The sequence below is a fragment of the Cataglyphis hispanica genome, chromosome 14 (genome assembly GCF_021464435.1).
Source record: "Cataglyphis hispanica isolate Lineage 1 chromosome 14, ULB_Chis1_1.0, whole genome shotgun sequence".
In the NCBI taxonomy this organism is placed as follows: domain Eukaryota; kingdom Metazoa; phylum Arthropoda; class Insecta; order Hymenoptera; family Formicidae; genus Cataglyphis; species Cataglyphis hispanica.
In genome coordinates this window covers 6,341,633-6,368,543 of record NC_065967.1, presented here as the reverse complement: position 1 = coordinate 6,368,543, position 26,911 = coordinate 6,341,633, and the positions used below count along the sequence as shown (strand labels likewise).

At 26.9% G+C, this 26,911-nt stretch overlaps 3 protein-coding genes across 3 annotated transcripts in view; 2 read left to right on the top strand and 1 right to left on the bottom strand.

The window, feature by feature from the left end:
* LOC126854795 (acetylcholine receptor subunit alpha-type acr-16-like) overlaps nucleotides 1-26,911 on the bottom strand; it is a 138,210-nt gene that overhangs the window by 11,428 nt on the left and 99,871 nt on the right. The window lies entirely within an intron of this gene.
* LOC126854813 (FMRFamide-related peptides-like) lies at nucleotides 1,537-9,091 on the top strand. The gene is made up of 3 exons (XM_050601898.1): nucleotides 1,537-1,699; nucleotides 5,219-5,604; nucleotides 7,336-9,091. The coding sequence occupies exons 1-3, from the start codon at nucleotides 1,697-1,699 to the stop codon at nucleotides 7,541-7,543; spliced, it is 597 nt and encodes a 198-aa protein (XP_050457855.1). The 5' UTR covers nucleotides 1,537-1,696; the 3' UTR covers nucleotides 7,544-9,091.
* On the top strand, nucleotides 11,773-26,722 carry LOC126854769 (transient receptor potential protein). The gene is made up of 18 exons (XM_050601798.1): nucleotides 11,773-11,884; nucleotides 13,621-13,788; nucleotides 15,163-15,307; nucleotides 15,608-15,703; nucleotides 16,472-16,611; nucleotides 16,874-17,075; nucleotides 17,608-17,778; nucleotides 18,062-18,296; nucleotides 18,375-18,527; nucleotides 18,704-18,849; nucleotides 19,784-19,890; nucleotides 19,976-20,109; nucleotides 20,336-20,459; nucleotides 20,524-20,719; nucleotides 20,870-21,034; nucleotides 23,241-23,463; nucleotides 25,149-25,571; nucleotides 25,894-26,722. The coding sequence occupies exons 2-18, from the start codon at nucleotides 13,625-13,627 to the stop codon at nucleotides 26,415-26,417; spliced, it is 3,348 nt and encodes a 1,115-aa protein (XP_050457755.1). The 5' UTR covers nucleotides 11,773-11,884; nucleotides 13,621-13,624; the 3' UTR covers nucleotides 26,418-26,722.

Genomic DNA, 26,911 nt, shown 5'->3' with positions numbered 1-26,911 from the left:
AATTATAAACAAATTAATTTATATATTTAAAAATTTTCTAATTTATTTTTTCTATTATATTTTAAAAGCTTTATATAATTATATAATTATGTAATTATATTATTATATAATTTGTATTATTATATACTAGTATATACAATTATATAATTTATATAATTTATATAATTATATAATTATTTAATTTATGTAATTATATAATTATATAATTATTTAATTTATGTAATTATATAATTATATAATTTATAATTATATATGTTATAAAATTATGTATAATATAATATATTATATAATTATATATATAATTATATATTGTATTATATATATTATATATTATATATATATATATATATATATATATATATATATATATATATATATATATAATATAAAATTTTATAATATAATTATAAAATTTATATAATTATATAATGGAAAAACTGATATATCAACATAGACAATATATTTCTCTCTTTGCTTTTTATATAAGATTTTTAATTTATATAAAATTTCTCATTCGTATAATGCTTTTACTTTATTTTCTCATAGTAGTTTATTCGTTTTACTTTTTAATTCATCTTTGCATTGAAAATAATGAAAAATGCGAGATACAAGTCATGAAAAGTCATGCAAAGAAGAAAATATACAGATGAATTTACATTGCAAAATTATTGTGAAGTATGGCTGCGCTTTGTACGTGCGTAGGCATTAAAAGTTAAAAGCTCCGGCTATATACTTACATTTTTTGCCCCAACTTGAGACTCAGCGCCAATATAGATGCAAACTCGTGTGTAATGCATTTTACGTGTTTTTGGAACTATTCCAATTTTTCTCTAATATACAGATCGTTACTCAAAAGTTAAAGTCAACGTATAAATCAGCGCTCGCTTGATTAACCGCGAGCGCATAAGGTTTTTAAGTCACAAGTAGTTTTACCTCTGACGTTAGAAAAATACGAAGATATATCCTTTGCCTCTTCTCTTCCCCTTGCAACAATCTCGCGTGAGAAAAAGATAAAAGAAAAATTCCGGCAAGGCTACTGAAGCGGACAGACTATTCTACCTGTTGCATTTTATTCGGCAATCATAAAACAAACCAATAGAAAAATGCGCGCAAAAGATAAAGCAATTGTTGTTTTGGCATCCTCGTTATTTTTATGCAAAAATATGACGCATAGAGAAAGAGAGAGAGAGAGAAATAGAGAAAGATGAGATTGTCGTTGACATTGTGGCCGATAACAACGACGACGACAAGGATCCTCGCATCCACCCCTATGATTATTATTTGCCGAGGGCCATAAATAATAAAGAAGATTACGTAGTTCGGTAGCCGGTGGTGGTGTAATTGAATCAAAATAATGTAGAGGTATCGTGTTGTATGCTCCGACCAATCATAACTCAGGTGAGACCATCTCCTCACGCGCGATTCTGCGAGAAAACCAGCCGGGGAAAGGGAACCAGCGGGGGAGAGGGGGGGGAGGGACGATACGCGCGCCGAGGGTGTCCCTATATAAAGGGTGTCATCTCTAACCCCGGATACCCATTCCACCACCAACCACCACTAACACGCCGCTCAGCTTATCCACCATCGCGTATACGCGTTCTCTCTCTCTCTCTTTCTCTCTGTTTTTCTCCTTTCCTCGGAATTTGCATTCTCCGACTCTTGCCCTACGCATCGAGAAGCTGAAAAGCCGACAAGTATGGTGAGTGCTTTATCGTTATCGTTATCGTGAGTGAGTGGTTTTACGGAGCTTTGCAGTGATACGGGAATGTTTGGTGAATCCAGGCTTGACAGTGAATTCATATCTGGACTATTGCCTTTGACTTCTGCTTAAATGATAACACGCGGATGTTTGGTTTTGAGCCTAAATCTTTGTCCATTCAAGTAGTTGGTGATGCTAATCGAAATAAAGAGTAATAGTAATTGTCTTGGTTCTTGTGGGTATCATATCTTGAATCATAAATATTTTATTTAATATTTTATTTCTTTACGTAGATTATATACGTATTTTTAAAAATTAATAATCTAAAAGTTTCAAAAAATAAAATTTTTATTTTGCATTTAAAATATATATATATAAAAATAGAGAGAAAAAAAGAAAGGGAAATATTTTGAAATTCTATTGCTACCACTGTTAAAGCTCCTCTCTTTCTCCAAAATTAATTAAACAATTTGTTATATTTTTTTATTAATGTTTTATTAATGTTTGTTTTTTGAATAAAGAGTTATATAGTAAATTAAGAAAGAGTTTTTGTAGTAATTTCTCTCATTTAAAATATAGATAAAAATGATCAAACTTCTCTGATTGTGTTTTGAATAATTAACGCTGTTTTGAGTAAAATTATGCTATTGTATAATATTATTTTAAATTTTATTTGATAAGATTTCTTGCATCATACAATTTAAAGTGAGTGTTGTTTGAAAAGTTCCACTAGTGAGTACATCTTCGTGATAAATCCGCTTTTCCATGTGATAAATTGCTTTTCCATGTGATTTTTTACTTTCGCGATATTAAGATATACTTTTCTATCGCTTTAATTAATTTCAGTTTTCATTTAACCACGTTACCGTAGACCTACATTTTTTCAATGTTAAAGTGACATAGCGAAGCTCATACGTTCTATTACCGTAAAATGTACGCGATATTACTTTGTTCAATCTTTTTCGTTTAAATTTGTCCCGACACTTTCTCATTTATTTTCTTACATAACTCGGAATTTAGCAATATTAACTCATTTGCTGAAAAATAAATTTTGGAAACAATGTTAATTATTATATTCCATTACGAAGATGGCAAAATAAAAGGATATTTCTATTCTATTTCTGAAGAATAACGTTGAAAAAAACGTGAACAGTTATGATGAGGGTTCATACATATTTTTTTCATGGTGTAATTCATGATTTAATTCAGTTTTCTTTTGAAACATATATATTTTGGTCCATATACTTTCTAAATTTTGAGAAAAGTAGAAGACAATATAATATTTGGAAAACATATAAGTTGCATTTTTGGATATTAATTTTTGAATATAATATATATAAAATTCTTTCTCTATCGAATTAATACTTAACGATAATTGATTCTTTCTCATATAGTAAAACGTCATTTATTGCCATTTTTCATAATTTTTGACTTAATTTTAGATATTGTCATAACTCAATCTCAAATTACAGTTTTGTTAAAATTTATCTAATTTGTAAGATGCATAATTTTTTTTATATATTATATTTATAATTTCTTATAAAGATTGTATTAATATTATTTATATAAATATTATTATTTATTAAATATTTTAAATATTTTTTATAATATATGTATATTAAAAAAAATATTTTAAATATTTATATATATATATATATATATATATATATATATATATATAATTTATTAATAATATTTAGAAAAAAGAGATTTCAAAATTTAAAATGTCACAAAAAAAATGATTCTTAAATATCAATTCTCTTTAAAAAAAATTGTTCTCTTCTGTAAAAAGTAGAGACAACAAAATGTATAATAAATTCTACTTCAAAATGTTGTAATTTTATTTTTTTCTGTCGACATTAAGTAAGATTAATGCAATCTTTTAATCTTTGTTATATTATTTATTCATGTTTGCGACCATTCTTCATCATCTAAATTTGTTAACAAAATCTGACTTTATCATTTTGTCTGATTTTATAAGATGTCTCTCATTTTTAATCGAATGAATTGTGATAAAATTACTGGGAGTACAACTTTTTTTTTTATGTAAAAAGATATTGATTTCAAGAATAAAAAATCTGTTATTTATTTCTTTATGCGATATTGGCGCGTATCCAGTATAACTCAATTAGATGTGATAAGTATCTTGGTATCGAGTTACAGTAAATTGAATATATTAATATTGACGCAATGTTATTTTATAGATACGAATAAATATTAGTTCACTAATTAAAATATTTGCTCATATCTATATTAATAGTTCTTTTTTTTCAAATGCAGCTTTTTAGCGATGCATGTAACAAAAGTCTGTGGGCGACATGATTATGAATGGCAGTTGGGTACAGAATTAATTAAAGTAACGTAAGGCATATTAATCTTGCTCGCTTTGCCGTGATATTGTTAAACAGGATGTTAATATGAATAATGAGACGTCAATATAATTTATCGTGATGCACGTTGGACAACACGTCACTGTTGCACTATGTAATCTTAGCTGATCTCGACAAATCAATTACACATTGTTAAGTGAAGTTACTTAGCAATTATCCACCGGTTTATAATTTAAACCGTGCTTGATAAATATAAATATAAAATTGTTACAACGTATACAGCATATATATACTCTTTGTTTAATATATTTTAAATATAAACCTTAAATTTTTTATATATATTTTTGTAAGTATAAACCTTTTTTTTTAATTATTTTATATATTTTGTAGTTAATATGGTAAAAATTCTATTAAATTAATATTAAAAATATTATTCTTGCAATTATGCAAATTTTTTCTGATAGAGGACAAAGATTGATTTGTTGAACAAGAGATTTAAAAAATAAAAGTTAATTTCTCATATATTACATTTGCTTTTCTTTTTACTTACGCTTATTAATGTTTTTTAATTTTTATTAATAAAAAGTTGAAAATTAGAATTGATCGAATTAAAAAGAAGTTACATTGTCTTACATTTTGAGATTCTAAATATAAAAAGTCAAGAAGAAATGAGATAATAAGAAACGTTGCGCGGTAAATAAATGCACTTATAAGGTGCGTTAAAATGTACTTATAAAAATTCCCTTTAATAATAATGAACATTGTTTGAGATTTCTTAATTTTGACAATTCTTTTTATTAATCCGAAGTTGATTTTTTCTTTAATGCGATCTTTTAATCCTTTTAATACTCAAAATACCAATAATTTTAAAAGTAATTAGAAAACAAACCTTTTTTGCAAACATTCATAACAAACAAAAATATCAAAATATTAATAATTTTAAAAGTAATTGGATTCGTAATTAATTCAAAAGGTAATTAATATCAAAATACAAATAATTTTAAAAATAATTAGAAAACAAAGCTTTTTTGCAAATTAAGCTTGAAAAAGTAAATGAATAACAAAATAAAGAAATCTTAATAAAAATTGTTGTATAACATGTTACTTTGTGAATTTTAAAGAGGCAAATTGAAATATACGATCAGATATGCGTAATGATTTTGCCGACATGTAATTTTCAATCGTTCAGATTTCACTCTGGGCTTTTAATGCAATGGCATTCCTCTGCAATTGGATGCTTGTGTCTTCCTCAATCTTGAAGGACGATAGTAGCCTAAGGATCTTCAAGGAATCGCCGAACGAATTCGAATATGTGGTTAGAAGGACCGATTTGGATGATCGTAAAGAGGATACCGAATCTAAGGAGAGACGCAGCAACATGGGTTCCTCCTTCATCAGATTTGGACGCGGCCAATCCTTTGATAATTCGGCATTAGATAACGAAATCGATTCGAAGGTCAGCAGGCATCCACGATGGAAGTCGCCGGATGTCGTGATTAGATTCGGTCGGTCTGGTTTCAAGACCACAAATAGTGACCAACCCAAACGCGGGAAGAACGATCTTAACTTCATCAGGTATTTGTTTCATTGCATTTTTAATTTCATTATTAAGTTATTAATAGATTTAGTAAATTCTTGCTAGAAGTAAATCATTCATATAGTGAAACATTATTTGTCATATCATTATATGTCAAAACTCTCTCGTATCAGACAATGTAAATGGTATCAAATGATATTGACTCTGTCATCAGGTATATATGTATACTTATTTATGAGGAATAATTATTTGCGAGCATTGCGAGCAATTTTCATAGCATGCACAAATAACGTAATGTAGTGCGCGTGTGACCTATAAAGTATCGAGTATTATTAACATTATTTATCATCAAAATGATGAGCACGCGAAAGATATGGGGGAAAAGTATACGCGGGGACAAGTCGCATAATACTTGTTCTGTGTCTCGGGAAAGTCTCTAAAGCAGAAAAATGGACGATGACGCAAAAGTATAACGGATTCACCGGAGACCCGTACCTACCCATTGTTGTTTTCTTCTTACGTCATGACATTGGAAAGTTCAGCACACATGTAATACGATCATTTTTCTCAGTTACACTCAATGCATTATCTCACTTTTATCTAAATTACGCCGTGATGCGCTCTGTCGAATGACATCAAAGAAAAAAAAATACATAAATGAGGAAAAAAAATGTTATAAATAAATGTAAAAGCTCTTTTCGCGAGAGCACATCAAGTTTCATGTTTTCTTCTTTATACTTTCTCTCTATTTTTAACTTTCGTATAATTTTCGATATGACATTAGATCATAGATTGGCGAATTTAGTATGAGAGAATGATTATAAATAAAACTATCATATAAGTTTCTCAGAAACTACACAAATCGATCAATTCTATTATTTTTTGTAGATTTCTTAATTTTAGTATTAAAGAATATGAGCTCTAATACTAAAGATAAAAATAAAGATAAAAATCGAATCGATTAGTTTATCTTTTGAAAGGCTTCTCTCTCACATAAAAAAAAGAAAAAAAAATTAATATCGTAAAACGGATATAACGACCGAGAAATATAAAAAAATTAATTCCGTTTTAAAAAGGTTTGGTCATAATATATAAAATTACAAATAACAAGCGATATCTTCTTTCTACTTTTACTTTTTACTCGCATAATTTTCGATATGACATTAGGTCAGAGATTGACGAATTTAGTATAATGATTATAAATAAAAATATTATATAATATTATAATATTATAATATTATATAATCTTCTAAGAAACTATAAATCGATCAATTTCATTATTTTTTTGATAGATTTCTTAATTTTAGTATTAAAGAACATGATTGCTCTAGTATTAAAAATAAAAATAGAATCAATCAGTTTATCTTCTAAAAAGCTTTTTTTTCATATAAAAGAAAAATAGAATTAATATTGTACACCGTTGGAAAATTTGTTTTTTCTTGTTAAAAAGTATGCCGGTTAAAATATTTATGTTAAATATTTAGTACATTTATGTGTTAATTTAATATATTGCTGTTGCGTTAATTAATCTGAAATGTTAAATTATTAAAACAACTGATAAAAATAACACAATGCACTTATTAGATAAGTTCCATATAGTGACAGAATTTATTTATTTCAAATTACTATGAAGTTATTTATTAACACAAAAATTTGATTAAAAATTTGGGACATGCAAAATATGTTAAATTTAAGCCAAATTTTCCACCAGTGTAAGCAGAATATAATCACAATCGAGAAATGTAATAAAATGAACCATTTCAAAACAGGTTTGGCCGCAATATACAAATGGCGCCGATCGATCTCGATATGTCTGCGGTTTGTTCGGCGCTCATGTTGAACAACGGCGTGATCAGCGACGCGGGGCTTCATCCGGACGTCACGAGGCTATTTCGTCTTTGCAACAACCTGAACAAGATCACATCCGGTGAGATCAGCTTGGACGCCCTCGAGACCGATTCGAATCGTCGCGAATGAACTGGCACGCTACTCTCATCCAACTCGTCCGAGATCCGAGATCGTCCCGTGCAGAGTCACTGTGGATTCGATGGCGGATGTCAACGAGGATCGCAGCATTCCAGTTTATCAAATTGATTTTGGCAACCGCGACCGAAACGCAATTTGGGCTTTGAGATGACGACCGGATCGCATTACTATCAGCGCGTATCTGTACTTAAACGAATTTCATACGTCGACTAATTGAACAAACACCAATTTGCTTGCGATATAAATTCCCGCTAGAATGTCTGTTACAAAATTATAAAGAGACCCATTTACAGATAGTTTTCTTCTGTTCCTTGTGCCCTTTGCTAATCCAAATTAAGAATGATTGCCCGAGAATTCTAATCTAATTTTTTTTTTTCTGTGAGAGAACTTGTCACCATATTTTTTTTTCGAGGAACAGAAATTAAATTGATTAATCCGCATTAAATTTTTGTATAACTTTGTTACATTGTTTGTTAACGTTAGTAGTATCTAGTTTTATTGTTTGTAAATTTTATATTTACATTATGCATGTTATACAGTCAAATAAAGCCATTGATAATAAATATTCTTTAATCTCTTCTGATTGTACGCTAAAAAACTTTTACAAAAATATGAATAAACAAAATGCATCTTATATACAATTATATAATATATTATTTTTATTATAATACAATTTTTTACAACGATGAGAAAAAGTCATATAATTGTTAATTTATTTATAATTCTATTTTGTTTATATGTATTAATTGTTAAATTCATAGTATTTGCAGCTAAAGGATTAGCCGGCTACGCAAGTGTTAATCTGTTTTATTTTCAAGAAAATATGAGCCGAATAGTTACAGTGAGCTGATAGTGAATGCAGAGCCGCGAATGTTACATCGGATACCAGCGCTGTACATCCACCTCTGCCTCATTAACATATTTAATGTACATAGAAATGATTTTTTGATGATTCGTCGTTTTAAAATATCGTCGATGTAATCGCATACAAAAGATTCGTATTATAATCGTGCACATTCTTTCTGTTGTGTCGGCGCGAATAGCGAATTCGGTTGAACGCAGTAGTGCGCACTAATATATGTGACTAAGGTCATCTAAAGATGTCTAAATTTAAGTCACCAAGCGCATAAGCATGGCATGAAAACATAGTTGCGCAGAAGAACACCAACGGCAAATTTTTTGAATTTTTGTTATTACAAAAAAAATGTTACTACACAAAGGAAAATTGTTGGAAAATTTGTGTTAAATTTAATATATATTACATGTCTCCAAACGACCCACATAAATTTTCGTGTTAATTTAATATAATATGAGTATGTTAAATAGTGACACTAATATTATCTTAATATTTTAACTCAAAAATCAATACAAGCTTCACAGAAATTTGAAATAAATTTTGTGTAAAATCAACATATTTTCAATGATAAAATTAAATTGGAAAAAAATTATTGATGATCTATAGTTATTCTCATATTTATTGTAAAATAAAATCAACATTCTTTTCCTGTAAATTTTAACAGATAAATCCTGTCACTAATAGTACGGAACATATCTATTGTGTAAAATTAAAAACATGAGCACATTATTATTATTATTATGTGCACAATATTATTTTTACACTTCTTTTTAGTTATTTTAGTTTTTAGTATTTTTTCATTATTTTTAATTAATTTAATTATTTAATTATTTTAATAATTTCACATTTGAGTTTAATTAACACAATAGCAATAATGTATTAAATGTATTGAATATTTAACACAAAAATTTTAACCGGCATATTTTTCAACAAGAGAATATAAATTTTTCGGTGTTATGTGTTTTGTGTTATGAATAATATAATCAACTGCAGTAAGAAGCACTTATCATTTGTTAAAAAGCAATTATTTTACTTTTAATTTAATATTGTTGTGGAATTTTATTTTTAATGTTAATCTCTACAAAATAACTGTGCGTTTAAAAAATTATTTTAATTATAGCAATTTTGGTGTTCGGGTTCTTTTCTGCATAACTACGACCATTTCTGTCAGCCGGTATAGTGATTTATAGCCAGATCATTTAGAGCATCATTTGGCGAGCCGTTTATATCGCGGTGCGTAAATGATTCGATGTCACTTTGTACGTGGTGACGTTTTATATGCGCATTAATGCTCCGTATTACTTCATCTAACCGCATTCGCTGTAGGTCTCGCGCATAAAAAGTAGGATCGATTGTCGATCCAGCTCGAGCCTATATGATAAAGTATTATAAGAATTTGTCACAATGTCAAAATGCATTGTCCTTGATAGCCGTTGTTATGATGTATGTAAATTTATTACGTAACTACATATAATTAAAAAGAAACAAAGTGGCTGGATGTGAACTTGTTTCTTATACGATATCCCTGTCATATTTTTACATTAATCATTGTTTTTTTTTTATAAATTCTGTTAGAAAGAGATCCAGTTTCTCTATTGATTGATTTTAATTACATTCTTTTATACTCTTACTCCAATTAAAAAAAAAATATTGTTCATATAATTCAGCTATCTCAGTTATTTGATCAAAATTTACAGCTATTATATATCTACGAATAAAAGAAAGGATCTTCGACGCATTTTATAAATGTATTCTGTTGAATACGAGTTGTGATATGCAAAGAGAAATTTATTTGTTTATGTTTTAGTGCGAAAAAAAAAGATTTGCATGATTTTTTGACTTCTAACTCTGACTTTTGCTTCTGAGAAAATTATTAACTCAAAATTGGTTATATAAAAAATTCACGTAGATAAAAATTAGTAATTAAGATATTCCTTTGTATAAATACTTAATTTTTTCCATCTTATCATATATTAATTTATTTTTTATCCAAATATTATGATAATTATCTCTGTACTTTGCTTCTTTACAAACCACATTTTTTATATTCCCTTAATATATATTTATTATAGTATAATATTCTGATTATCATTCTTTACATTGTATTACATTCGTTTCTGTCGTGTAACGCTTACAATTAATGCTATCATTAAACTTTTCTAATTTATTTTCAATTTTGCGTTTTTTTGTATGCTTCACGAGTAGTTTTTACACCAGAAATAAAGTTTTTCATCAATATCAATTTTTATTTATTTCTCCCATCTATCATTGCCTTAGGGATAATTGCGGTTGCAAATGTCCAAGATCACAAGTTCACGTGTACAAGAATGTATACATATGTTACAATATATTTTTTCATAACAAATATATTTTTTCATAACAAAAAATAATTTTTTTTTTCAACCAAATAAATACATTTTGTTAATTTTAATTTTCTTTTATTTGAATAAATATATACTTTGTTTCTAAAAATGTTTTGTTATATTAAATAAATTATTATTTGTATGTAATAAAAATTAAAATTTTTTAAATATTTTATTTAAAATTTTAATATAATTTTAATAAAAAAGTTTTAATAAAGAAATTATTTATTAAAATAATTTTAATAAAAAAATTATTTATTAAAATAAAGAAAATCCTATAATTTAAATAAACAGCCAAAAAATAAAAAAATATTTTTTTGAAAAAATTACAAAATTAAAGAAATATTTAATTTAGTATAATAAAGATTAGAAATAACAAGTTCTTTTTTTATTTGCAAATAAAAGCATACTTTGCTTTTATTTTATATTTTATTAATTCAAATATATTTACTGCTTGATTTAAATAATCCTTTTGCAAGTATTTATATAGATATTTTTTTTAATTAAAAAAAAAAGTATTCATACATCACAGGATATCATTGCACATTAATTTCACTCCTTTTGTATTGGTTCTTGAATTGTTACAGATGTAGCGCACTAAAAACGAAAATGATACACGTCTCTGGAAAAGATAAATAATCACACAGGACAAGCGGAAGAGAATAAATTCGCGGCGGTGGAAAATGAAGAAGAATATGCCGGAGCGCGTCGGCGGCATATGAGCTTTGGATTTACTCGTTATTTGCCGTCACGAAACTCTCGCGATCCATTAATCGGGGGGTTAGAAAAAAGAGATCATCTCTCTCTCTCTCTCTCTCTCTCTCTCTCTCTTTCTTCCGATCTCCCCGCGGTGATGACGCCGGTGTCAATGCCGTACAATGCTGGACAATATGTGACACGGTCACCGCTCTCTCTCTGGTGAGTCCTCTTCTGTGCTCTTTTCTTTCAATATACGACACCTCACCCTGTGCTTAATCCGCGTTCTGAAGATCAGCCTGGCTGACAGCCTCGTAAGGCTTCGCCGAACCACATGCGTAGACGCGATCATACAGTCTAGGTTTAGCATTTCTTGTGCAAGCATGCTAACATTGACGTAGGAAAAAAATTCACCTCGTAAGTATATGATATAAGTAGTGTTTCGCAAAAAAAAAATGAAAGGAGAGTTGCAACAAGATATCATCTCTTTAATATCATAAATATTTTTCTCTCTATTTTTTTTTGAAATATAAAAAGGTACGATGAAAGAGCACTTTAATATTTGTTCTATTTTTTGCGCAGAGGGTATTCTGCATAGAAAATCATATCATACTTCTTTTATTATATATTCCTTTATCTTTTAATATTCAAGTAATTGACAATAAGCGGCTATATTAATAATTTTTTTTTTTTTTTAATAAGTAAAATTTAAATTAATAGTTAATTTTTAATAGTTTATTACTGTAGAATTTTTTTTTATTGAGAATTTTAATTAATTTCGTTGTGCGATTAAATCTTATAAACTGTTTATTATCTTAGCGGCTTTATATTAGTAGTTTAAAATAAATAGTAATGGTATACTTTTACTTAAAAATCTATGTATATATTTTACAAATATCAACAGGAAAATCTCTTCGAAAATTACTGTTCTAGTTGATCTAAATTTCTTGTAATGTATTTGTGAACGTAGGAAGCCCTATTTTTGCGGTATCATCGTACACATCTGTATTTATCCCGTTTGTATTGTTACATCTGGCACAAATTAAGGATTACACATTGTACAACAGATTTCTTGCATTTTATTTTTGTGAGAAAAAATCTTGCGAACTGCTAATCTTTAACTTAGAATGCTTAATCTTTTTTCTTGACAAAACTTTATATTTAAAGGAATATATTTAAATGTTAATAATAATATTAGATTATATTTTATAACATATAAATTTTACAATTTTTAATTTCTCTATAATACTAATATTAATTTTAAACATTATATTGCATAGGATATCATACTTTTTATATTAATTTGCTAATTTCATAAATTAAACAATTTCTATTTTTATGCTGAAATGTGTACATCTATCAAATGTCCTTTTAACTATTATCTTTTTTGGATTAGTTTAATTAATTTAAATGTATAATATCTTCACGCAAAATATTGCGATAGAAATTATTTCTTTGTATCCAATTTTTAACTTTTTTCAGCTATATAATTCAATTTTATAATATATTATAACATATTATAATATATTAATTTTATAATATTTTAACTTAATTTTGCATGCTGTGAGATTATTTGCATTAATGAAATAAAACATTTTTTCTTAATATATTAAAAATTTAATGAAATTAATTAATTAATAACAGTAATTTAATTATGCTTTATTAAAAATTCAAAAAATATAAAAAAGATACTTTCAGAAACAAAAAATTCTGATTTAGAAAAGAAAACCAAACGGTATTCAATGTAATGTTTTCAATATAAATCATTGAAAAGTTAAAATAAAAGGTTTTATTACTTAAAATAAATTGCAAAATATATGTATAATGTTCTCATTTCTTCGTTGAATTTTAATTCAATTTTTTATATACTTATTATTTAATAACTTATTGTTTAGACTTATTAGTTTAACTTATTATTTAACAATCATTTATTTAAAAAATATTGAGTGCCTCGATATTTTCATTGAATAAAAATCGATTCTAAATCTTTTGAAGAATCTATAGTTGAAGGAACATCCGATTTATTTGAAGATCTTGCATAATGTCAGTGTTGTTAAAAATTATGGAAATTAAATATAAAGTTAAAAAGGAATTTTTATAATTTTTACACTTTATCTAATAGCCTTGAATAGTCTTGCGAGAATATGTTACAGAAAAATGAATCCATCGGAATCGCAGCAAGATTTACTCTCGAACGAGGCGAGATCGTATTCGGTGCAGTCGTTACAACCGTTACAGATGCCCGTCGACTATGTTCTTGGCCCGGTCGAGAAGCATTTCCTGCTCAGTGCGGAACGAGGTGATTGTGCCACTGTCAAAAGGTAATCCTCCGCGTTAATGCACCTGTAAAGATATCCTGGCGGGGCATAAAATAAACTAGGTTTTGAGATAAATCCCGCCCAATTCCACGACATAGACTGAATTCTACACAGTTGAAAAATTAGTTTTTTTTTTTTTTAAATATGCTGGTTGAAATTTTTATGTTAAATATTTAATATATTTATACGTTAAATATTTAATATATTTTAATATATTTATGTTAAATATATAATATATTTATAATATATTTATAATATATTTATAATATATTTATTATTATTAATTTGATATATTGCTGTTTAGTTAATTGAACTTAAATATTAAATTATTAAAAACAAAATTAAAAATAACACAATGTGTAGATATTTTTAATTTTACACATTAGATATGTATTATTAGTAATGTATTATTTATTTGTTAAAATTTACAGAGAGTCAAATTTTATAATTTACAGAAAATGAATTGTTCTTATTTTATAATAGGAGTGAGAATGACTACAGACTGTCAATAATATTTTTCCAAGTTAATTTATCATTAAATTTATCATTAAAAATATGTTAATTTTACACAAAATTTATTTTTAATTAATATGAGGTTTATATTTATTTTATATTGAAATATTAACATACTAATGTCATGATTTAATATATCTTTATATTAAATTAACAAAGAAATTTTTGTGAAATATTTGAGATATGTAATAAATATATGTTAAATTTAAGCTTAATTTTCCATCTTTGTAAGTTTGCATAAAATATTATTATTGCAAAGTGTAATGTATTTATAAAACTTTTGATCGATGTAATTGGCAATTGGCAGAAATATATAATTATAAAGTATTGCAAAACCATGAATTGTAAATGTTGTATTGCAGATTTATTTTTTTTTTTAATTAATTTTGAATCAACTTTTTTTTGACAAAGATGTCAAAGTATATAAAAATATGTAGCTATAGAAAAATAAATAATTAAAAATAAAAGATTTATAGTGCGTAAGTAATTTTAGGAGAAAAAAGATAAATAAATTATTTTTTTCTGGCAATAAATTTTAAATATATTTACTTTAATCGAATTTTAATTTAATTATAAATATAAAATTAATTTAATTATAAATATTAATAAAGATATCTGATGATTTTGAAATAATTTTATGTATTAATATATAAGCTCTAATTAAAAAAATTATATAAAAATATCATATAAAAATTTTAATTTAAGAAATTGTAAGCTTTAAAGAGATATCACAAAAATAATCTTCTTTGCAATCAGATCTCCACAATTATTGCCAATACCTTTTTATAGGTACAACTCTTGTATGAAGAAATATCATTTTGATGACGAAAAAAAATACTAATTATCGTACAATTTATTAAACAGGTTAATTGAGGAGAACAAGGATCATCCCGAACTATTAAATATTAATTGCGTCGATCCGCTAAATCGATCAGCACTGATAGCTGCTATCGAAAACGAGAACATCGAGCTCATTAAATTATTGCTTGAATTAGGAATCGAAGTAAAGGTAAGTATCGTGGGGTCGAAACCGCACGATGTCTCTCATGAAAATCATGCGACTGCCGCTCCCCTAATTATTGCGAATAATGCGTGTTAAGCTGATATACCGTAATCGATGTCTACCGGGATACGCTAACTGCAGTTCCGTGCATATGTTCGATGTTTTGGGTCACGCTGTATATTAAATGGTGTAATGGTTTCTATACGTGACAATGTTATAAACTACCTGCATTATATAGTATCTCCATAAGCTCTATATGCTTAAGAGCGTGAAACACTTAAAACCATAATTTTGCGCATCTTTCAGGATGCACTTTTGCATGCTATTAAAGAGGAATATGTGGAAGCGGTGGAGGTCTTACTGGAATGGGAGGAAAGAATACACAAGCCAGGGCAGCCTTATGTGAGTCTTAATACGATCTTAATTAATATAATGTATCTTTAATTATAATATTCATCAAGAAAAAAATTTGAAAAGCACAATTTTCGATATTTGAAAGATGATTTCACTCTTTGAATTTGAAAATATGTAGATCTAAAAATAATAAGATTAATTAGAAAAATATATTTTTCTATCGACAGCATAAATAGTGAATATTTATTTATGAAAAATAAAATTTTGAAGAAGGATTCAAGCCCCTAAAATTAATTAAACTTTTCTTAAAATGTTCTGATCTTAAAATAAATTAAAAAATTAAAGATTCTTATTATTTGTAGACCTACATATTTTAAAATTCAAAGAGTGAAATCGTTTTTCAAATATCGAAAATTGTGCTTCTACTTAAATTTTTTTCTTGATAAATATAATTAATAGTATTTCAAATAAATAACATTAATTAGTTTTACACACATTTTACTTTGTTTAATATTACTTTTAAAATATGTACATCAATTATAAGATTGCGTTTCATTTGAAAGAAATTTATTTTTTATTTTTAAAAAATTTATTGTTTTAAAATAACTTTTATATGAGCAAAACACAAAATGCAGTTTTTTTTTACAATATCTACAATATTTAATAAGTTTTACCTACATTATTTAATAATTTTAATTTTATATAAAAAAATTAAAATAATTATGATTCAATTAACATTCTTTATGTTACAATCATCACTTTTATCGGTTAATCTTAATCATGAAAAAAAAACAATATCTCTACGTTTTATTTCAGAGCTGGGAAGTCGCGGATGCATCATCGAATTTCACACCTGATATAACACCGTTGATCTTGGCAGCACATAAAAATAATTATGAAATATTGAAACTACTTTTAGATCGCGGTGCAACACTTCCAATACCTCACGATGCTAGGTATACAAAGAAGAATAAATTACTTTAAAATAGCATTTTCCAAAATTTATCATTTTAACATTTATTTTTAGAAATATTTATAAATATCTAATAATTTAGAAAATTATTTATTAAAAAAAAATTTTTTTCTAACTTAAAATGTATTATCACTAATAAAAAATTTCAAAAACTCAATAATGAATATTTTTTTATATCTATTATTAGTCTGATAAAATTATGCTAGAGAAGAAAGGAAGCAATGTTGTATTTTTTTTTATTGCAGATGCGGTTGCGATGAATGCGTTACTTCCAGCGAACAAGATTCTCTTCGACACTCGCAATCTCGGATAAACGCATACCGCGCGCTTACCTCGTCATCTTTAATCGCGCTTTCGTCAAAAGACCCACTTTTGACGGCCTTCGAGCTTTCATGGGAACTACGTCGCCTCAGCAGGATGGAGCAAGAATTTCGCTCCCAATATAACGTACTTAATTTAACGAACGTTCTTCTTCTCTTCCTTTTCTTTCTCTTTCTCTTCCTTTTTCTCCTCCAGAGTTACTTGAACCTTTTCAAATGATCAGTGTGCACAATTGAAATATATATCTTCTTCTCAAGTTTTTGATAATATGTGCACAATATACATGCAATGGTCTTTTAATACAGAATTTCAGCAAACAAATTTAACAAAAATTTATATAAAAATTTGATGATCTTATTGTTAATTAAAAAAAAAATAATTGTTGAAAATCATCAATATTGAAATTATCGCGCACAAGGCAAAGATTATTGAATGATAAAAATAACTTGAAAGCAAAGTTAAAGTTATATTTTTTTACTTATTTACGTATACTAAATTAAAACACAAACATATCCCGTTTATGAAATATTAAATCAACTGATTCAATTTCATCAAGTTTAACTTAGAAATTTTGTCACAAATGCAATTCTGTATTTTTTAAAAATAATTTCTATAATAATTACTATGTAAAATAATGATATATTATATTGATTGCCAGGAGATGCGGGAACTGACGCAACAATTTTCAACTGCTCTATTGGATCACGCGCGGACATCTTACGAATTGGAAATAATGTTGAATTATAACCCAACTGGAGACAATTGGGACCCTGGGGAGAGGCAGACCTTAGACCGACTTAAACTGGCTATTAAATATAAACAGAAGCAAGTATGTGGACTCCGAAATACTTTTCATATAATAAATTAATTGTATGTATGCTTACATCCCTTTACACGAGATATGCAAGATATAGCAAGAGAGACCAAAAATAAATTTAATAATGCTAACAATTTACAAATATATAAAAATAAAAAAATAAGAATGTATATTATTTTATACAGAAATTATTTTTTATTTTATAAAATTAAACCGTTATATGTACGAATTAATGTTCTACACAGTTATTGAGTGTCATAAACATTTATGATTTACGTTTTTTTTTTTATCGAAGTTTGTCGCTCATCCAAATGTGCAACAATTATTGGCCGCTATTTGGTACGACGGTCTTCCCGGATTCAGGAGAAAAAGCATGATAGCACAATTGCTGGAAGTTGGCAAACTCGGGGCAATGTTTCCGATTTACAGCACTATTTATATGATGGCACCTACTTCGCAGATGGGATTATTTATGAAGAAGCCATTTGTCAAATTCATATGCCATTCCGCATCATACGCTTTCTTCCTAAGTTAGATCGATTACCACTTTTCATTCTTCTATGTTTTAAAATATTTAGTCAATTTAATTAACAATATCTGGCTTGCAGTGCTTCTCGGTATGGCGTCCCAAAGAGTTGAATATCTCTTGATCGAATTATTTGGAAATGCATGGATGCGGGAGATACTTGCTGGCTGGAAAAAACGAGAACGCGGTTGTATCCCTGGTTTCGTCGAAACAGGCGTAGTCATCTATGTGATAAGTAAACACGGCTGTATAAATTGTACATTTAATAGTTATTAATTATTTTTAGCACAATAGAAAGAAAATGATAGATGCAAATTATTGCCGATAAATTTATTAAATATCTTTAGCAAATATATCTACAATTTTTTTTTATTTTTGATAAAAGTCATTCTCTTTCTTTTATTGTCGTAGGCTTGATTGTCGGCGAGATTAGGTCTTTATGGGCGGACGGATTGATTGAATATATATCGGATCTGTGGAATATTGTGGATTTTATTCAAAATACCTTTTACGTAATCTGGATAAGTTTGCGTATCACGGCTTGGTGGATAGTTCAGGTAGACTTTATTATACAAGTAAATCTCATAAAATTAATCTAAAGTCAAATAATTAATTACAAAACTGAATATATTATAAAATGTTTAAACAGAGTGATTATGATACAACTCAACGAGCAACTTTTTAGCTTCTTTTTTAATTTTTTTCTCATGTTTATTTATTTTATTCAAAAAATTACGCATTTGATTAATATCACAAAATTTATGTTATATTTTTTGACTGTGTTTTTCGCGAGAAAACATTTACTCTCTGTCAATTATATAGCAATGCAGTAAATGTCCTATACAATAATTTTTTTCATTTTAATGACGTTTTCTATGTGTCATTATATACAAAGTAAGTTTTTAAATTGAGACATAAATATCTCAAAAATAACGCATTTTTGAAAAGAAAGTTTAAAATAAAAATTGGTTTGATTTTGGGTAGCAAACACAGTAACATTATTTATTTCCGATTCAATCGATGTTTTCAAGGTTACTTCAAGGTCAAATTTATTTTCTTAGCAAACCTTATTTTTTGTCGCATATTTTTATAAATCTTTTTAAGACCTTTTCAAAACATTATAATAAACATTATAATAAAGTATTTTTTCATTAAATATTTTTTGAGTTATTTTATATCTTAATCTGACATATTTTGATGTAAAAAATTTATTATAGTGTTTTGAAAAGATCTTAAGAAGAACTATAAGAATATGCGATAAAAAAATAAAGATTAAAAAAAATAAAGTTGATCTTGAAATAACCTTGAAAACATCTATTAAATTAGAAATAGATAAGAAATAAATCAGAAGTTATATACCCCCCCAAAACCAAACAATTTTTGTTTTAAACTTTCTTTTCAAAAATGCGTTGTTTTCAAGATATTTAAATGTTTCAATTTAAAAAACTTATCCTGCATATACATGATTAATATAATTATTTTATAAAATAGACAGAATATTGGAGTGGCTTAGACCCTTGGTATCCAAGAGATCAATGGCACGCATTCGATCCGATGCTTCTTTCGGAGGGGGCGTTTGCAGCCGGAATGATTTTCAGGTGATTCTCGATCGAAGATATTTAAAAGATATTTCTTTCATCGACTAGCATCTTATATCATATATGCGTGGGTGTGTTGTTTCAGCTTTTTGAAACTCGTTCATATATTCAGTGTAAATCCTCATCTCGGGCCACTCCAGATTTCCCTCGGGAGAATGATAATAGACATTATCAAGTTCTTTTTCATCTACACACTCGTACTATTTGCCTTTGGCTGCGGTGAGTAACACGCCGTTCGATTACTCTTTCATTCGCGGAGCGCTTTGTTTTGTCTCCTTTTGCGTGTACTAATTAAAAAATCATCCCACTTTTATTTTTCTATTGTAATTTTCTATCGTAATCTTTTCTCTTTTTCTTTCATTAATATACAAAATAGGATATTGCCGCGTATTATAATTGCAAAATTGAATAACAATTTGCGTTTTAAATTCATACGTTGTTTTAGGTATGAATCAACTGCTGTGGTATTATGCAGATTTGGAGAAAATGAAATGTTATCATGCGTCTGACGAGATACCGGATTTTGATAATCAAGAGAAAGCTTGTTCTATATGGAGAAGATTCGCTAAGTATGAAGATCAACTAAATGTAATCCTCTGGAGAAAAGTTTCTAAATTTTAATTATATCTTCAGCCTGTTCGAGACGTCGCAATCTCTCTTCTGGGCAAGTTTTGGCATGATCGATTTATTGTCGTTTGATTTAACGGGCATTAAAAGTTTTACACGATTCTGGGCACTCCTTATGTTTGGCTCTTATTCCGTGATAAACGTCATAGTGCTATTGAATATGCTAATCGCTATGATGTCTAATTCTTATCAAATTATTTCGGTAAGCAACAATTTCCTTTGAGATATATAAAATGTCCTGTGATAAATTTCTATAAGAATATTGTTCAATCTAACATACATAAAAGTCTCATGAAATGCAAATTTTTATTTCACATTAGTATTAACGTACTCACATTTTGTATATTTTTAGGAAAGAGCTGATACAGAGTGGAAATTTGCCAGGAGCCACTTGTGGATGAGTTACTTCGAGGATGGTGATACTGTACCACCACCATTTAATATGATTCCGACGAATAAAACCTTTAAAAAGCTACTAAAATATGGAGGAGGCGATCGTTCCACAAGATCTTTTATTGTAAGTTGTTTTTTATGTATTTCTTATGTTTCGTTTTATGTGATATGTAATAGTAATTTGTGTAGAGTCTACAAATACAGTATAATTTAAAAAAAGCCGTTTTAGATTATTAATTGCATGATAAATTACATGATAAAATATCAGTAATTAGAATAAAGTATTAGTTTTGTTTCTTCAAAATCATAATACAAATAATAATATGCATACATTAAAATAAAATCTTTTTATCAAATAAATACATTTTTGTTAATCTTGATTTTCTTGTACTTATATAAATATGTATTTTAATTTCAAAAATGTTTTGTTATATTAAATAAATTATTTCTATTATTGCATGCAGTAAAAATCATAATTTTTAAAATACATTATTTAAAATTTTAATAATAACAAAATATTTGTACGTATTTGAAAATAAAAAATTATTTATTAAAATAAAGAAAATCTGTGTTTTTGAAACAGCGAAAATTAAAAAATATTTTTTTAAAGGAAATAATTTGGCAGATATAATTTTAGTAGATATAATAAAGATAAAAGCACATTTTTTTTATTTACAAATAAAGTTTTACTTTGCTTTTATTTTATATATTTTATTAATTAAAATATACTCGCTGTTTGATTGAAATAACTAATTCTTGTTCGCAAATATTTAAATAAATAATTTTCTAAATATTGTACAAAGAATATTTAGCTTATTTTTTTCAATATATCGATATATTTTGCTTTTTTTTTTAACTTATTTACTCATCATATTACAATATTTTTTTCATGTCATATAATATGACATTTCGTAATATTTATTTAAAATACTTAAGTTTTATGAAATATTACTTAATATTACTTTTGTAGATTGCTTAGATGTACGCTTTTATAATGTTTTTGGTTTACTTCTTCTTCAGCTGCAGTGCTTTCGTCGTAGTATCGTTCATAATGTCCCAGTATCTTCAAATCGACATTTGAATTCTGAATGTCTGTTAGCGTCATATCGCCGCCTCGCTTATTCTGATAACTCAGAAAAACATTCATGCTACTATTTCTCGTCCGAGGCTACTTTTTTGAAATATTCATAGAAAGCTGGTAACGTGATGTCACTTCTGTCAAAATAGCACGCCATAGGACATAAATATTTAAGTTGATCTGTTTGTTGATTCCTCGTACTCCTCGTTGATGTTTTGCCACACCAAAGCTTATTAAGCAAAGAGATATTCTCAGAGGTTTGCCATTGTTTTTCGAAAGATGGTAATCAAATAGATTCGATATTTCTAAATAAATTTGAATCTGGACCTGAACCCCTTAATATAGACGCACTCTCTGCGCCACACTCTCTAGTATTAGCCTTTTATTAATTTTATTAAATATTTTTAAATATAATGAGATTCTTTACTTATATTTGTTATTTACTTTATTTAGTAATATATATATATATATATATATATATATATATATATATATAATATACAATGTTTAAAATATGTTTTTATCTTGTATTCTTTCATTATAAATTTTTAATTAATTTTATTAATTTGAAATAAATTTTTAACAAAATTGTCACGATACCTATTGTAAATAAAACAAAATTTTTGATAAATCAAACTTTATGTCATATTTACACATGCAGCAAATAAATGAAAAATATGTATCATTCTCTTAATTTCAGAGAGGATTTGTTCTAATAAACTTTTAGTTACAAAGATATATAATATTAAAATTTCGAGAGAGAGAGAGAGAAAGAGAGAGAGAGAGATTTCACTAACTAATAATATTTTTGATATGGAATAATTTTCATGAAAAATTCTGTGAACATCTTCAACTCGGACATAGAAAATATGATTGATATAAAGTGTAATTGTTCTTAAACATTCTATAATCTAATAAAAAATCATTAAGCCTACAAGAAAATATTATCTACGATCTGTCATATAAAAGCATTTACTTTGTCATAAAAACATATATTTTTGAGAAAGAAATATTTATTTAGAAAAAACATTATTATATAACAACGTTAAAAAAAATATATTATTTGAGAAAAACACGTAAATAGATTACATAGATTAAAAATATACTCTAATATTGTTATCTAATAAGTCATTTAATCTTTGTTATTGTTTAATATGACCTAACAATGATTAAAATACTGACACCATAATGCACTTACAATGTTAATAAGACTGCGATATGCATACGAATATATTTAACAATTTTATTTCAGAAAAAATCTCGAGAAAGAGCCATGATTAGGCACGACATCGTAATGCGAGTGCTTATACGTCGTTATGTGACGGCTGAACAAAAAAAACGAGACGAGTTTGGTATTACGGAGGATGACGTCAGAGAAATTCGACAGGATATTTCGACTTTCCGATATGATTTGATCGACATTCTTAGACAGAATGGAATGCGCGCCCCGCAGATTGATAAAGAAGAAATAACCAGTACATTTTTACACATAACTATAATACATATTTAATTTATATTTTTTAATTATAATATATATATATATATATATATACATATATATATATATATATATATATATATATATAATTTCTATCTATCACATTCTAACTATTTGGACATGTATATGATCTTGATATTTTTAAACATTTGCTTTCATTTCCCAATTATTAGCTTATGATGATTTTGTCAATTCCTGAAACAGAATTGCCGGCATATTGCAAAAGTTTAAAATCATATTTTATGTAAGACTTTTAGCTAAAATAGAAAAAACTTGATGTGCGCGCCGCGCGCGTTTATACTGTAAATAAGTCACATTTACATTGAGAAGAATGTGCTAAATATAAAATAAATTTTTTGGTAATTATTTATATTAACGGGCACCTCGCCGATGATCTTGTCCTTCACATATGTTGTAAGGGTGCTGATTAATATTCATTTTGTTTTATATAATATCTCAAAAACTATACGAGACTGCCAAATAAAACAAAGTGAATATTAATTAGTAACATTATCTTTACAACATATATAAAGATCAAAGTTATCGGCAAGACATTCGTTAATGTGAATAATTACAATTTTTTATTAAAAAAATTATTTATTGAAATATTTGCAAAGAAATTAATTATTTCAATCAAGCAGCAAATATATTTGAATTAGTAAAATACACAAAATGAAAGTAAAGTATACTTTTATTTGCAAATAAAAAAAAATTTGTTTCTTTCTCTTTACTAAATTATTTTCTTTAAAAAGAAACATTTTTAAATTTTTGATTGCTTGTTTTAAAACACAGGTTTTCTTATTCTAATAAATAATTTTTGATTTTCAAATTTTTTGTATTAAAGTTTTGAATGTTTTTTAAAAATTATAATTTTTATTATATATACATTAATAATTTATTTAATATAACAAAACATTTTTGGAAACAAAATATACATATATTAATTTAAATAAAAAAAAAAAAAATTAACAAAACGTATTACGTTTTGTTAGTTGTAGTACGTTTATTTTATTAAAAGAAATTTTATTTTTAATGCAATAATTGACATATATATATATATATATATATATATATATATATATATATATATATATATATTATACATATATTTTTGATCTTTTATATTTTAAAAATATATCTGTGTATGTGCATTCGTGCACGTGTGAGTAATTATTACTCACAAATATATATGAAAACTGCTGCCAGAAAAGAATATGTACTTTGAAATTCACGATTAATATGCTTTGGTGACAGCCTTTGAAAAATGTAATTAAGTAAAAAGAAATCAATTCTCCTCCAAAATACAATTTTCTCGGAATTTTGATTTAGAGAAATATTAGAAATGAAATATCACAATAAAATTGAAATTAAAATCAAACCAAAATTTAATAATATTATTTATTATATATTAATAATAATTATTTTCTGACATGTGTAACAGTTAGTTATATACTGTGGAGAAAACTTTAAACATATATTGTGATTTATTCTATTATGCAGTACATGTTCAACAACGATTTGCAACAGATTTTGAAAAGATCAAGAAATATCAATTGATTCCTTCCTAAATAGAATTATGTCCAATTAAAAAAATGTTTTAATTTTTAAATAATGTGTTTTAAAAAAACGAGTATATCTGCATAATTTTGTGTATCTTTAAAGTACCCGGCAAAAAAGGCAAAGTGATGGAACGTCGTCTGCAAAAGGATTTCCAGATTGGCATGGTAGAAGGCATTGTACAAGCTGTCATTCAGAGTGAGAAGGAACCTAAGGACGTGTTCAGTCAAATCGCAAAAGCAATAGGACGAAAAGGAAGTGGTAGCACTAAAAAAGACTGGAATGCCGTAGTGAGACAAAATACTATCGCAAATGATCCAATAGGAAGTACAACTGAGGCGGTGCAACGTCAAACCAGACGAAGCTTACGTCGTCATCTGCAACACCAACCCGATTCAGATCTGGCTTCCATGGATCCGAAACGGCTACTTGATTATAATCCAAATCTCTCCGATTTTACACCGGTAACCAGAATAGCTTATGCCAAATTCATGATGAGCAAAAACAAGCTAAACGAGCAACCTGATGGTCAGTTTATATTTAAATTTTTTATCTACTCTCTGATTCCTTATATCCAATACATACATATAAACACAATTATTTCTTTTATGATTTTTTTTCGCAAAATTGATTTTTTCTTACTGACAACTTGATGGAACAACTTTAGTTGTTCAAATTTTATTATTGGTATCCTAAAAGTAATTTACTAATTTATATAAGTTATGTAAATAATTTCACACGTAATGAATACTAACAAGTAAATCATATAAATCTCTTATCCTATTCTACATTATGATATTAAAAGGATAAAAAAATGACAAATATATATCTGTTTTTTCGTACGATACAGATACAAATGGTTCTTCGAATGCAAAGGAGGAAAGTGTCGATGTTCCTCGAAGAAGTAGCAAAATATTGAAGTCTATGAGCGGAGGTAGTGTAAACAAATTGGCAGAAAGAACGCTTGACGTTAAAGTTACCGAAATTAGGTCTCCTTCGCCTATACCCGAAGATCCCGTAGAAGAAGAAGCTAGCAAGCAGTCAACATCTTCAGGAACATCTGATCAAAAAAAAAAAATTGAAGAAAAGGATAAATACAAAAAGAAAAGCGTGCAAGAACAAGAGAAGAAGGATGGAGAGACAAACGAGGCAGAAAAGTTAGAAGAAAAAAAAGAAAAAAAGAAAAAGAATGAAAAGTCCGAAAGTACACAAAAGGATAACAGTGAAAAGACAGCGGAAACAAATGAGGAAAATGATGAAAAGAAAAATATTGAATCTGATGCGAGGGAGCCAGTAGTTGCATCAATCCCAACTACAACACAGTTACGAGGAAAGTCAAAAGCGACGGGTCGAATAATGGGAGGTTGGATCTAAATTCAAATATCGAATTAAACTTTAATGTTTTTTTTTTTTCAAACGTTTTATATTTGTTATAATAATAATGTATCCGCGTGCATTGAAAAAACATTATTTATATCGTATTGTCTTTATCTAAATAGAATAAAATCTCGAAGTACCCAGTTCAATATAAGAAAATATATATTATGATAACTGATAAGAGCTTGGCATAATTCGCCACGTATTACGAAATGATTTATTTCATTCGCAACGCGATTTTGTGTTTCAAATGTTTTACAAGCGATATTCTATAAATATATCAATATTCAGAATATATTATATTTTATTATACGTATTACATTTTGTTATTATTTAGATTAATTTTTAAATATACTTCCTCAATTCGATTACGTTAACTACAATTAGTTATGTTAACTTTGATTAGTTACTTTATAAATGCTTCATTAATATATACATAATTAATTTTATGCGTGTATTGAGTACACTATAATATTTAAATTGTTTATAAT

What these genes read in the sequence shown, in the direction of transcription:
- LOC126854769 (XM_050601798.1), top strand. Translation starts at nt 13,625, where the DNA reads ATGAATCCATCGGAATCGCAGCAAGATTTACTCTCGAACGAGGCGAGA. An exon ending in TTAAATATAAACAGAAGCAA is followed by an intron (nt 17,779 to 18,061) that starts GTATGTGGACTC and finishes TTTTTATCGAAG; the next exon opens with TTTGTCGCTCATCCAAATGT. An exon ending in GTTCCACAAGATCTTTTATT is followed by an intron (nt 21,035 to 23,240) that starts GTAAGTTGTTTT and finishes ATTTTATTTCAG; the next exon opens with AAAAAATCTCGAGAAAGAGC.
- LOC126854813 (XM_050601898.1), top strand. An exon ending in AACGATCTTAACTTCATCAG is followed by an intron (nt 5,605 to 7,335) that starts GTATTTGTTTCA and finishes ATTTCAAAACAG; the next exon opens with GTTTGGCCGCAATATACAAA.